The sequence below is a fragment of the Pocillopora verrucosa genome, chromosome 7 (assembly GCF_036669915.1).
Source record: "Pocillopora verrucosa isolate sample1 chromosome 7, ASM3666991v2, whole genome shotgun sequence".
Lineage (NCBI taxonomy): Eukaryota > Metazoa > Cnidaria > Anthozoa > Scleractinia > Pocilloporidae > Pocillopora > Pocillopora verrucosa.
Window position 1 is genome coordinate 15,403,839 of NC_089318.1, and position 14,238 is coordinate 15,418,076.

At 37.8% G+C, this 14,238-nt stretch overlaps 1 protein-coding gene, 1 long non-coding RNA gene and 2 pseudogenes across 2 annotated transcripts; 3 read left to right on the forward strand and 1 right to left on the reverse strand.

The window, feature by feature from the left end:
- Positions 1–459: 459 nt before the first annotated feature.
- On the reverse strand, positions 460–3,221 carry LOC136282334 (uncharacterized). Its single transcript, XR_010718215.1, has 3 exons — positions 3,106–3,221; positions 2,130–2,252; positions 460–550 (listed from the first exon to the last, which is right to left on the reverse strand). It is a non-coding gene; the product is annotated as an uncharacterized lncRNA (long non-coding RNA).
- LOC131788956 (uncharacterized) lies at positions 841–1,816 on the forward strand (annotated as a pseudogene).
- A 2,565-nt stretch (positions 3,222–5,786) lies between the features above and the next one.
- Positions 5,787–7,016, forward strand: LOC131788364 (uncharacterized skeletal organic matrix protein 5-like; annotated as a pseudogene).
- A 5,105-nt stretch (positions 7,017–12,121) lies between these two features.
- On the forward strand, positions 12,122–13,648 carry LOC136282313 (uncharacterized skeletal organic matrix protein 5-like). Its single transcript, XM_066169831.1, has 4 exons — positions 12,122–12,386; positions 12,611–12,644; positions 12,800–12,926; positions 13,005–13,648. Exons 1-4 carry the CDS (start codon positions 12,158–12,160, stop codon positions 13,527–13,529), a joined length of 915 nt encoding a protein of 304 aa, XP_066025928.1. The 5' UTR covers positions 12,122–12,157; the 3' UTR covers positions 13,530–13,648.
- The last annotated feature ends 590 nt before the right edge of the window (positions 13,649–14,238 follow it).

Consider the following 14,238-nt stretch of genomic DNA (forward strand, 5'->3'; position numbering starts at 1 on the left):
AAGTAATGAGAGCGATCGATGCGGAGGACGTTATTTGTGAAGGATGTAGGAGGGCTGTAGAAGAACACAGGCGAACTGGAAATTCGTTTCAGCATGTTAGTGCTATCTCAAGTTATTATTGAACACTTGAAGTACCCACTTAAGCATAAATTAAAATTTAACCAAAGTTTTTTTTTGTTCAAAAGTTTGTTGACATGAATCACAACCAAAGGGGACGAATACCCAAACACAAAAGATCAATGTTGAGTAAAGAAAAGTCAGATGGCAGTAGTACAAGAGAGATGGTAGTTGTATCCAGGGAGAGATTATTAGAAATGGAGGAAAAATTACGGATTTTATCAGCGAGTAAGTAACCTTTTTTCAATCATTTTTCTCGGAAATTTCAGATTTTCATTCATTTTGGAAGCTGAAATTTGCAATAGTAGACACCTATAAATTTAAAATTGAATACTTTATTTGGACCAAACTACCCCTGAACCAAAACATATGGGAATTGCACCATTTGTGGAGGAACGGGTGCAAAGGCATCCTCAGCTTCTGAATGGAATATCTGAAAGAATAAGAATATGCAAATTAAAACCAATCAAACTTTTGGGCTTCCTGTTGAAATGTAAATTACTGAATAAAGATTGCTTCATTCCACCTCTAACCCCCGCTGGTTAATGAATCAATACCTCCAAATAAAAACTTTATTGATGTGTATCAAAGACAGATATGTACTTGGCAACTTTACTCTTCGACTTTTTAAATAACAGGCATTTTGTAACAACCTGATGGTCTGACGAGACTCTTATTACAGGCAATAAAAACAAACTTATACAACTGATAGTATCATTGAGAATGAAAGTCAAACTTGTTTCCATAGCCTGTATCCCCAAGGAACAAGACTGAACAAAACTAGATGACTTAATCAAAATAATGAGAAGAGTTTTGTTAACCTTGCTATGATAATTATCATACATTGTGGCACAAGTAGTTATGAAACTTGTTTTTGAGAACTACAATGAGGCTTTTACATAATGAGCCTCTTATTATTATGACTTGCAACAATATGAAATTGAGATTTCACTTGAATGCAAATTTTATTTCCCACCCAATGTAGGGTGTGATATGACAGAGGAAATAGCACTGGTCAAGAAAAAGATTTATGATGACAAGGCAGAAACAGTGTATGATCCAGACAGTTTTAGAGAGTTTTGCATATCAGCAGGTGCAACAAAGTTATTCGACACTATTCTGGATTCAGTCACTGGTTCTCAGCATTCAACAGACCGCATACATCTTAAAAAAAAAAGGGGTTGTCTCATTCATTTACAATTTGTGCTACTGTCTCAGCCAAACATGCAATCCTCTTCAAATGGACAATGCTCTTTATCTCAAGGGTAATCTCATAAATCAAGAGGGCATTGAAACAGAACATATCATGGGCATACATGTTCCAGAAGAACTTTAAACAATGTTATGCACAAAATGTCAGTCTCATTTCAAATCTTTTGAAGATTTTATAACCACAGCTACAGATCGCAAATGGCTAACAGTGCTAATAACTGATGATTTCACAGCCATTCACACCAAAAGAAGGCCACAAGAGGAAAAATTGTCAGAGGCAAAGACAATGTGTACCATAGTTGTTAAAGCTTTTAAAGATATTCCAGCTGTACCTGTAATGCATGCCCTTTGTACTCATGACCAAAATGGTATGGATATTGAAGCATGCATACAACTAATTACTGCTGCATCATCCATGCACAACATCAGTGAGAGTTATGCTTCTGTGATGCCTGACTGACTCACAAGGGCATTTTTTAATCCTTAATTTGAGAGACATAGACTCAACATTCATCAATACTGTGCCAGTGACAATGTGCAAAAAATGCTCAAAATGGATGATTTGCACCTATTAGATTTTGTAGAACTGAGACTGAAGTCAAAGGGGGACTTTAATACGGCATATGATGTGGCAATGCACACTGGCTTGGCTGCCTATTTAAAGAAATTTATTGTTTTTCAGCCAGAGGATTGGCCATGCCAATTTTATTGTAGACAAATCATATATGAATCACTTAAGAAGTTTGTCAGCTCTCATCCAGGATTTTCAGACACTCCTCTGCAACAGGACAATATTTTACCTGATCATTCCTCATATTCTTTTCCAATGACATCTGGTACTACTGCAAATTTCTTGAACAACAGCTTGCCACAAGCAACATCATTCTGTCATTAGTACCAACTATTGGGCCACTTCACATTTCCTTAAACAGCAGAGAACACTTTGTTCATTCCTATCATCCGTTTTTCAAAACAGTATATGAAACAATTTTCTCAAGAAGCAAATTGGCAGATAATCCCAAACCCTGGAGGATTAGCCTGATTCTTGAGATTGTGAATGGTGGTTGAACACTTATACGCCACACTGTGATGGCAAAGTTCTCCCGGTTCAAAGATGCAGAGTATGGGACCCTATTCACTTTACTAGACAGCTATATACCCTTGGTATTGTCAATACATAGCATTTCTTTCAAACTTAACAATTTCTCTGAATATTTTAGAGCAGTGATCAGGATTTGGATCATGTTTAGTTGCCTCCCACACCAGAACTATAACAAAGCACCACTTATTTAGATCAACATGTGCTCCCACTGGGGAAAACATGCTCCACAACTGTATAATAATATTACACTAAGGAATTACATTGCCATTTTTGGATGAATATCCTGTGGAAAACACTCATAGCATACTCTGTTCACAGACAAAAGGTTCTGATTCTGCTGATGAACTTAGAAAGAGAGCAAAGTCCATTTTCCAGTCAAAGGGTAAACAATCAGACAGGTCATTTTTCACCACACCTAGGCAGTTTTCTTTCTCACACAACCAACTTCGCTTACTAAAAGTGAGATGTGCTCAAGCGCTGTCCTCCATGTTTACAAAAATCCCTCAGAGTCCAAGGCAGAGTCAATTCTCCTTAAACAACAGCTGCAACACAAGTGTTCCAACTCATGTCATACTGCCAACAATGTCCCCCAACAAAAATATGAAGATGACTGTTTTACCTTTAGGGTATCGCTGTGATATCAAGCCGGATCAAACAAAAAAAATATGATTTACCTCTAAGTAACATTTCCAGCCAAGATGAGAATTGGACCCTCCTGCATGGTTGTTTTCATTCATTCCATGATGTTTGTCTTAATGGATCAACTTCATAACTTTGCACTGTAAGGAATTTCTAAAAAAAAAAAATGAAAGAGCTTGGTGAGACAGCTAAAAAAGCCATTCTACATCTGGCATGAAACTGAATCCCAAAATAATCACAGTAATGAAACATCAGCAGTGCCAACATATTTATTAACTGAAATCCAGGGAGGAGAAGAAATTGAGAGGGAATAGTTTGATAGGGTTGGCAATCAGTTAAACGATGAAATTTCCAACCTAAATCCAGCAACTCAACCACTCACATCTTCCAACCTTAGCCAGAGTCACACTTACAACCAAACCACACCTTCAACCAACAAGGCACCTCCTCACTGTAGACAATGTCACCATCCTGTTCATGGACACAAGAGGCTTAACAATGCACAGGTCAAATGTTATTTCTGTGAAAATGGTACCTGCACAGTTAGTGATGACATCAGTAGCTCAAATTGCCCTTGTTCATGGCACACAGCAAACCAGCATAAGAGTTATCAGAGTACTTGCAACAACCAGTCAGCTCATTACCAACACCAGATTCTCAAACCACTCTTTGCAGCAATGTCACAATTGCACAACATCTTGACGTAACTGAGTGGCTACTGCCCTCATACATTTGCCAGTCCTCCATTGGTGGAAGACCTAGTGGTAGTAATACCTCAGCTGCACTGTAATTGCAGTACTTGCTGCACTTGATTTTCTGGAAGGAAACCCTTCAAATTCCCACGTAGTTACAAGACCTCCACATTACTATACCTATGTATACTAATGTCATGATAAAAGGAAATCATTTATATGACTCTTTCAACCTGCCAGTTCAGCAACCAAATTTGGAAGTCAGACAAGTCCTTCAGTATGGAAAAAATGATAAACATTTGAAGAAACTTGAAATCACTTCAGACCTGGGTTTCTTTACTGTGAGAGACCTTGGAGACCACCTCATGCAACACCATCATAATCATTATGCATCCATCGTTTGCAACTGTATTGATTGTGCCACCAGACAAGTCAATGGTACTTTGTTTTAATCAAACAAGTATTTGTCTTTTTGAAAGTCACACACATGGTCTCCAGGGGGGCATTATGGTGACCAGTTCATCTGAAAATGTCAGCCACTTTGTCAAATATCTAGAAAGGATGGTTATGCAAGACTGAAAGAATGGATTACATGGCTCAAACATAGTAGTTTTAAAGCTGAAATAAATTTTGAAAAAGGTTTAATTAGACATTAGAAACAGAATAAGCAGGATTGTAATAATTGAGTACTTATCCATTTGTTGAAACACAGCAAGTTCGATTAAGTTAGTCTGTAAGCTTAGTCTAAAACTTTGAATTAAAATTAATTTTTGCAAGGCAGAAGCATTTATGTGAAATAAGCATGACAGAATAAAGCTGACGTCATTCGTATCGTAAAACAAACATGGAGAAAGCGTCACCTGTTTAAACTCGTGAGGAAGAGTCCACGCATTTTTTAGGGGTAATTGGACTAGTTTGACCGAAAGCCAAATAAATAAAAAATTAACTGACAGTGGTGAGGGCTTTGGGGGCGAGTGAGAAAAATAAGTTCTATCGAAGTTTTTCTTCCATTTAGCACCTGAAGCCCAAAAAGGCAATTGAAAAAATTCCCACTAAAACTCAGGAAAAAATAAGCTTAAGCCCGAGTTGATGAAAACCAAACTATAACCGGTGCTAAGACACATGCCTACCTACCATGTTCAACAGACTTGGAGAGCAAAAGGGCCAAAGACAGTTGTGAGCCATGACTTGGAAAATCTACCTCAACCTCCCAAAATCGAATTCGCCGAAGGTTGTTGTAAGAGCAACTCAATCCTGAAGCTGGAACATTTTTTAGAGCCTTGTGTCCAATGTGACTACAAAGAGAAAGAAAAGATGATGTTATCTGAAGTGATTTGAAGCTTGGGGGCCACCTCGAACTTAACGCAATTTTATTTCAAAGTTGAAGTAAATTAAGATCACGTTCTAGATTAACTTCTTTCATCGGATCAAATATCTTACGATCGTCTTCACATACAACTTTGTGATATTTACAAGTAAAACATCAACATCTTAAGACTAACCTTCAAGGTTCCCGTCTCATCTGCACATCTTGATTTCCAGTAAATCAAATCTCAAACTGCAAGTTTTCGGGCTTTTTTCGTTTTCTGTTCGTACTTTGATCATTAAAATATCCTCATCAGAGGGGCCAGCAAACACCACGAGTATCCACAGAGTTAGAAATATTGGTATACTTGTCATTTTCTTTCATCCCTCTCCAAAAAGTACTTTAAAAAAGTGTCGATCGCCCAGTTGAAAGCCCGCAGAAGCGCGCTGAAAATTTCACAATGGCGCATCGAGTCAGGTAAGCATTTGCTGAGACACATACACATAAACAAGGTTACAAGCTAGCTACTCATAACAAACAAAAGGTCACAGAGTCCTCTTATTCTCATAAAGCTACGACAACTCGTCAAAATGAGTGGGCTGTTCCAAGTTTGTATCACCGCTGTCTTCCTTTTGTTGACCGTAAATGGAGACAAATCCTCCTCTCCAGCTTGCACCAAACCATACGACCAAATGATGGCCTGTAACCTTATCTGTAACATGATTCAAGACTCGGACGCCAATGATGCCATGAAAATGTTACAAACCAGACTCGAAAGTCTTACTGCAGCAATGAAGAATCGTTGTCCTCCACTTCCAGGTAGTCCACCCAGACTGGAGGAATTTAAGTGTCTCGCGTAGCAACTCGCGCTATTGATTTGAGGGTTAAAACAACATGTGCGATTTTTTCAAAGCCACACAAACGGCTCTCGTTTTTGTTTTCAAACCCTGCTTTCCATCATTATTAAGCGTTTAAGTATGATAAAACCTAATTTTTAAAATAATAACCTGCACTGTTCTTTTCATTTCACCAGCGTCGTCATGCAAGGAACACTACGAAAAATACAAGTAAATGAAGAGTGATACAATCATAACAAAATTAATGCAAATATATCCTGTGCTGTTATATTTAAGATAAGTTGATCTTTTTTAGGCGCTTCCTCTTGGTTTTTTACGATGGCGATAATGAATTTTGTGAACACTGGTATTTCTGTTGTCCACAGGTCGACAAAGAGTCAAGTTTACCCCCTGATATTTGGTTCACAAAACGTTTCTGTTTACTGTCACATGGGAAGCTTTGGATGCGGAGATGGAGGATGGACTTTGGCCATGAAGATTGACGGCAAGAAGGTATACTACTTTACTATCAAGGAATACCACTTTTGTCAACTATACACCACTACAACTTTCCTTTTCTCATCATTTCAGAAAACCTTCCATTATGATTCTAAGTTTTGGATCGACAAAAATATCTACAACCCGGAGGAAAGACTGGCTTTGACTCAGAGGAGACCAAATTACCGACCTACTGGAACACACCCTTCTCCAAGATCTGTCTCGGTATGAAAATCAACCAACAGCTCAGGTTTATTGTCATCAACAAGCAGGCAAGCTCTCTCCACTCACTGATCGCTGATGGAAAATACCGCAACACTGCACTGAGACGCAACACGTGGAAGAAGTTGCTTGGCTCACAATCCTCCTTACAGGCCAACTGTAACAAGGAAGGCTTCAATGCTGCGGGCAGTGACAAAGGCTCTTCCAGAGCAAGAATCGGTATTCTTGGAAATAATGAAAAAGACTGTGCAACCACTGATTCCAGAATCGGCTTTGGAACTGGAGGATATCAGGATGACACCATCACTTGTGGAAATTATGCAATAAAAGGTCACACATCGGACAATGGAGAGAAGCACATCAAAGCTATGGGATATATCCTGGTGCAGTGACAAGGGAATCGTTGAACTCTTCATGACATGGCTTTCGAGCAATGCCCAAAGTAAACTCAAACATTTAGATGTAGCTCAAGGGGTAAAATCCAATAAAATGTCGTTCAAAAATGAAACCGTTTAACTAGTTTGGACTTTCGTTGGTTTACCGTTGATATCCAGGTTATGATCAAAATTATTTCCAGACAATTTTCGACGGTCATGATTATATAACTATGTTACTGGAAGTAGGGATTTGACAAATAAAAAATCGGCACAAAAAAATATTCCTTGTCAATGACGTATGCACATTTGTCATATGATTCAGTGAATAATTCACAACAAAGCCTAGTTTCAACTTAAACTAAGATTTGGGACGACGTTTGACAAGTATGTGTCAGAATGCATCGAGTCTTTCCATCATCAATCTGTTATAATATGATCACGAAAAAATCCCTAACAGAGCACAGTAAGAAAAGTTTATGATCGAAAACTGATTATCCCTTCACTAAAAATGCGCACATTGACACTCCTGAATGAAAGTGATCTTCGCAGTAATGAACAATACTTGAACAGTAGTGAAAATAAGGCCTGAAAAAAAAATTCAGGCGTGTACGGGATTTGAACCATGACCTCTGGGATACCGGTGCAGCGCTCCACCAACTGAGCTAACAAGCCAACTGGGAACTGTTTATTGTGTTGGTTCCAAATAATCCCGTGAAGTGATGAATAAACCGTTTATTCATTTAGTCGGCGACTAAGAATACATGAAAGTCATATATTTGAACTGCGGATAAAGAAGACGTGACTGAAAGTGATCCTCGCAGTAATGAACACTACTTGAATGAGGATCACTGCGAGGATCACTTTCACTCACGTCTCTATCCGCAGTTCAAATATATGACTTCCATATATTCTTTTAATCTCTTGTCTCAGAACACGTTTTAGATAAACATGAATAGGCGGAGATTTTTTAAATTTACGATAGCATTTTTGGTTTACAGCTAGGATTTCTTTTAGAAAATTGTGCTCTGACTTGAAAGAGTGGGATAATCGGACAATAAATGAATAAAATGAAGAACAGATTACCACAACAGAAAATTTCCATACAGCTGCGGTGTAATAACTGAGAAAGCTACATAAGCTTTAATTCGGAAACTAATGCACTGATCCACAATGCGTCATTTTCTATGTCAGTCGTCAGCACTTTGGACTTAGAGATATGTTTCGTCCCATGTCCATGATGATGCGTCGAATGTGTCTCATTCTCCAACAGTAAATAACAGGATTCAAAGAGATATTCAAGAACATTATTGGTTGCGAATATACGAAAAATACCCAAATTCCGAGTCGTCAACATTCATATTAGAGATCACCTTGGAAAAAAGACAACAATATATCGGCAAATAACAAATATAGAAGACAAAAAACACATAAAATATGCTGAAAGCAGATTTTTTAACCTCGAGGCATTTTCCAATTCACCATTTTGCACTGTCTGTTGTACTTGTGAAGCTTGAATTTGATTTCTATGGCGTCTTACAACAAAGTAAAGCCGAAAACATGAAATCGTCTTACAAATAAAACAAACACTCTAAACGCTGACTAATAGTTCCGCTGGAATCAAGCAAAGAAATGAGTTTCTTTCAGCCTTGCTTACTCCTTTTCTGTTCTTTCTGTCCTTTGTAAATTTATTCGATTATCTCAGAAAAGTCCAGTTACAGGTCACGTGCTGAGTCCAACTGAAAGTGGAAAAATCTCCAGATCTTAGCGCATGAAAAGGAATGCGAAAGTTTGCTGATCAGTAAATCAAATTTTTTTCGCAATGCATTTCTTAGTGACTATTCTTCAACTTACTCGTGGCGTATATTATTTAGAATGCTCTAAAATGTTTCGTAGACGCCTCTGACAACCGGGATGGAATGACACATTTTATATTTACACAAGTAAGTTTACAAACTAATTAACAGCTTCGATAAGCAGATGTGTTATTGGCCTGAAAAACTTTGTTTCGACAAAAAAAAAAGACATTCCTCGCCTGATTTCGCATAGTCAAGACCATGAGGACACTTGCTGTATTCTGGTTTTCCCCACACTGAGCCCATTTTGAAGTGTCATCGGCTAAGCGAGCAGTAAATTTGCAAATCAATGATTTAAGTTTACTTAAGTTGTAAATAGTAACGAACTATTTTACGAAAAAGCAAAATAAATGATGAATGTAATTATTTTATAGAAATAACACATAGACCAGAGAAAAATTTCGACGAACTGGCTCTCTACTTGACCATCTCGTATACGAGTCCTAAACTTAAACTAAAAGGACAAAATCGCCTGAGCTTAAAATAGATGGCAGAAATGCAATTATTGTATATTTTTGTTGTTGCATTTTCAGTGTGCACAAAGAGCTGAGAAAAAAGGCTTCCTTAGCTTATTCAGTCGTTGAAAATTTTAAAATCGACAGGGATTAAGGAGAATTTGATTTCAGGATCATAACAGAGCGAGGCGAACGAAATTACTTTTGGCATTTTTTTTTCGCAGGAGTAAGACGCTGTGTACTCAACCCTAAGACTGGATTACTAATAAATTATTCTCTAGTTTAGGCAGCTAGGGATAAGCAACCGATGAAAATATATTCTTGGTTTATGAAACTTAAAGAAATAACCTCTTCAAAATTATAGAAGCTAAGATCTCACCGGTTCATTTACTGAGACACAATACACAGGGACACGGTTGCACGCTTGCTATATAATGCAATATATATTTGCATTAATTTTGTGATGATTGTATCACTATTCATAAGAGGGCTGGACAAAGTCTTCTTATTCGCATAACATTATGACAACTCGTCAAAATGAGTGTACTCCGTCAAGTTTGTATCACCGCTACATTCCTTTTGCTGACTGTAAATGGCGACAAATCCTCTTCCCCAGCTTTCACCAAACTATACGACCAAATGATGGCCTGTAATGCTATTTGTAATATGATTCAAGACTCGGACTTACAGGAGAATAAATTACCTAATTGAACACACCCTTCCCCAAGATATGCCTCGGCATGAAGATCAGCCCAGAGCAAGAGTTGGTATTCTCGGAAATAATGAAAAAGACTGCACAAATACTGATTCTAGAATCCGCTTTGGAGTGGGAGGATGCCATGATGATAACAGAACATGCGAAGGTGTTGTTGAGTTCCAAGTAGAGATGGAAACAATTTTTGTCCATGGTTTTGATCTTAGACTACGCAAAATTTGGTTATTAAACGTAGCGGTCTAGCAGATTACAACTCAGAAATGAACAAAGCTAGAACAAAGCTGTTGATTGTTCTGATCATTATTATGACATCTCTTGCTTCACTAAGTTCTTGTCCCGACTCTTGTACTGTCCCTAATATTCATTTTAGAGCATTGACGGATTAATTAACCCTTTACCTCTCAAGAGAGAATTTCTCCTTACAATATCAAGCATAGCAGTGATGGGAATAAAGAAAAATATCAATTCGGGATTATTGGTTAAACACGGCTGTGACTTTTAAGATTCGTGCGTGTCTCAGAAAAATATCTTAACAAAAGCAGCAAGGACGGGCATTTGTGTTCACATAACCTAATAAAAACTAGAAAAGGTTTAAAAACACTTTTCGATAGAAAATCCATAAAATCCATGACAGTCCTTTCAGTTTATAATGCAGATGTTATGGATTCTCCCTACTCCATCATCTTGAGCCAGAGCGGAAAAAAGGCTATAAATTTAAGACTTTTAAAGTATTCCATTTATTCATATTTGTCAGAGTTCATTTGTTTGTATTTTGGCGCTGGAAAACCTTCATCTTGAGTTTTTTGTCTCCACGTACGTAGTTAATTAGTTTCTTTTATTTATGCTCAGTACTTTTCTATTAGACTTTCTACCAATTCCCGTCTGTGATTTTTTACGGTTACCGTAGAGAAGTCTGATTACAAGTATCTCGCTGCGTGCGTCTTACTGAAAGTATTTGATTATGAAACTGCAAACTTAGAACAAGGAAAGCATGGAGAACTTGGCTGATAACCCAATCAGCAAGTACATGAAAGTTATTATTCAATACATATTGTAGTGACTGCTCTATAATGTTCTGAAATATTTTAAGACGCTACTAACAGCTGATAGCATTAATGTCACAGTTGTGTATACAAATAAGTTTACAGACCAATTCACGTCGGCGAGGAACAGATGTGTTATTTACTGGCCAAACTTTGTTTGAATTAAGAAAAATGTGCCCTGTGTTTGAAATATCGCCTGATGTCGCATGCCAAAGACCATGAGGCCACTTTACCCTTATGCAGAGCCCAAGAACCCACATATGATATACATGGATATGCTTCTTAGCCGCGTACTGTACATTTCTTATAGAAATTTACTTGTCATCGACTCAGAGGGCGCTAAGTCGATGAATACATTTGCAAATCAATGGTTAAGTTTACTTAAATTGTAAATAGTAAGAACCTATTTTATGAATACCATGCAAGAAATAGTCTTGACGATTCAAGGATTATATTCCAGAGTCCAATGCCAAAGATATTTTTCGATGACTTTGCTCCCTAACAAGTCATTTCGCATGCTAATAGGCATCCCTCAGAACTAAGGTTAGAAATAACGAAACAAAATCGGCGAGGCTGAGAAGAGACGATGAAAATAAAATAAACATTAGCTTTCAATCCGCATCAGGAATTAAAAAAGGCTTCCTTTGCGTACTCAGCCCTTAAAAGCTCTGATACCGATTTGATATGAAGATCGAAACTGAACCGAGCGTACGAAATTGCAACTGGAATAAACTTTTTCAGAAGGAACGGGTTTTCTTTGCACTGGCTTACTAGTACACTATTTAATTTACCCAGTCGGGCAATAAGCATGCCATGTTAATAAACTTTGGTACATTATGAAATAAGATGGAAAAAAAACTAAATCGAACTAAAAAAAACTTCGCCAAAGTTATGAAAGCTAAACATTGACCATGGGCTTAAAACTCGGAACAGGGTTATTGGATTGCCGCCAACAGCAAGAATATTTTCGAGTCAGGTAAACATTTGCTGAGACACGTACTCATAAACAAGGTTACAAGCTAGCTACTCATAACAGACAAAAGATTCACAGAGTTCTCTTAATTTCATCAAGCTACGACAACTCCTCAAAATGAGTGAGCTCCTCCAAGTTTTTATCACCACTGCGTTCCTTTTGCTGACCGTAAATGGAGACAAATCCTCTTCCCCAGCTTGCGCCAAGCCATACGACCAAATGATGGCATGTAATCTTATCTGTAACATGATTCAAGACTCGGACGCCAACGATGCAATGAAAATGTTACAAACCAAACTCGAAGGTCTTATTGCAGCGATGAAGAATCGTTCTCCTCCACTGCCAGGTAGTCCAACCAAACTGAAATATTTTAGGTATCTCGCTTAGCAACTCGCTCTATTGATTTGATGGTTGAAACAACGTGTGCGATTGTTTCAAAAGCCACACAAACGGTGCTCGTTTTTGTTTTAAAACCCTGCTTTCTATTCTTCGTAAGTCGGATTAAGCGTTTTAGAATAATAAAAGCTATTTTAAAAATATTAACCTGCGCTGTTCTTTTCATCTCACCAGCCTCTTCTTGCAAGGAACACTACGAAAAATACAAGTAAATGAATAGTGATACAATCATAACAAAATTAATGCAAATATATCCTGTATTGTTATATTTAAGAAAAGTTGATCTTTTTTAGGAGCTTCGTCTTCGTTTTTTACAATGGCCATAATGAATTTTGTGAACACTTTTATTTTGGTTGTCCACAGGTGGACAAAGAGTCAAGTTTACCCTCTAATATTTGGTTCACAAAACGTTCCTGTTTACTGTCACATGGGAAACTTTGGATGTGGAGATGGAGGATGGACTTTGGCCGTGAAGATTGACGGAAAGAAGGTATGCTACTTTTCTATCAAGGAATACCATTGTTGTAAATTATTCACCACTATAACTTTCCTTTTCTCAACATTTCAGAAAACCTTTCATTATGATTCCAAGTTTTGGAACGACAAAAATGTCTTCAACATTCCCGGAGGAAAGACTGGCTTTGACTCAGAAGAGACCAAATTACCGACCTACTGGAACACACCCTTCTCCAAGATATGCCTCGGTATGAAAATCAACCAACAGCTCAGGTTTATTGTCATCAACAAGCAGGCAAGCTCTCTCCACTCACTGATCGCTGATGGAAAATACCGCAACACTGCACTGGGTCGCAACACGTGGAAGAAGTTGATCGGCTCACAATCCTCCTTACAGGCCAACTGTAACAAGGAAGGCTTCAATGCTGCGGGCAGTTCCAAAGGCTATTCTAAAGCAAGAATTGGTATTCTTGGAAATAATGAAAAAGACTGCACAAGCACTGATTCCAGAATCGGCTTTGGAACAGGAGGATATAAGGATGACACCATCACTTGTGGAAATTATGCAATAAAAGGTCACACATCAGACAATGGAGAGAAACACATCAAAGCTATGGGATATATCTTGGTGCAGTGACAAGGGAATCGTTGAACCCTCCGTGACATGTCTTTCGAGCAATTCCCAGAGTGAACTCAAATATGTAGATGTAGATATAGGGGTTAAAGCTATTAAAAACAAAAGTCGTTCAAAACTGATACCGTTTTACTGGTTTGGACTTTCGGTAGTTTACCGTTGTAATCCGGCTTCTGATCAAATTCTTTTCCAACAATTTTTGACGGTCATGGCTATATAGCTGTGTTACTGGAGGTTGGGATTTGACATGAATTAAAAAAATTGGCGCAAAAAGAATATTCCTTGTCAATGACGTAAACACTTTTGTGATATGATCCAGTGAATAATTCACAAAAAAGCCTAATGTCATCCTAAACTACGATTTGAGATGATGTTGACGGAAGAGGAAGAACTGACCCTTTTAAGCTCCTTTTGCAATTTATCAAAAAAGTATAAGATGTTTCTCCAAAACTCCCCAACGTTTCCTTCTATTAATAATCCCCTTGATTGAAGCAAATGCATTGTGATCTTTGATTACCAAAGAAACGTATCCGGACCAATTTTGCAACCATGAGGAGCGGTTCAACAAAATCCAGCAGTGTTTGTGGGTTCCAAGAGCGTGTGGAACGCCGTCATAATTTTTATGGCCTGCTAACACAAACGTGTCCGTTTTGCTGATTTTTATTTGTTTTTTTGCCAGTTAATTAACAGAAATATCCTAAAATATTCTGCC

What these genes read in the sequence shown, in the direction of transcription:
- LOC136282313 (XM_066169831.1), top strand. Translation starts at nt 12,158, where the DNA reads ATGAGTGAGCTCCTCCAAGTTTTTATCACCACTGCGTTCCTTTTGCTG. An exon ending in TCGTTCTCCTCCACTGCCAG is followed by an intron (nt 12,387 to 12,610) that starts GTAGTCCAACCA and finishes TCATCTCACCAG; the next exon opens with CCTCTTCTTGCAAGGAACAC. An exon ending in GAACACTACGAAAAATACAA is followed by an intron (nt 12,645 to 12,799) that starts GTAAATGAATAG and finishes GGTTGTCCACAG; the next exon opens with GTGGACAAAGAGTCAAGTTT.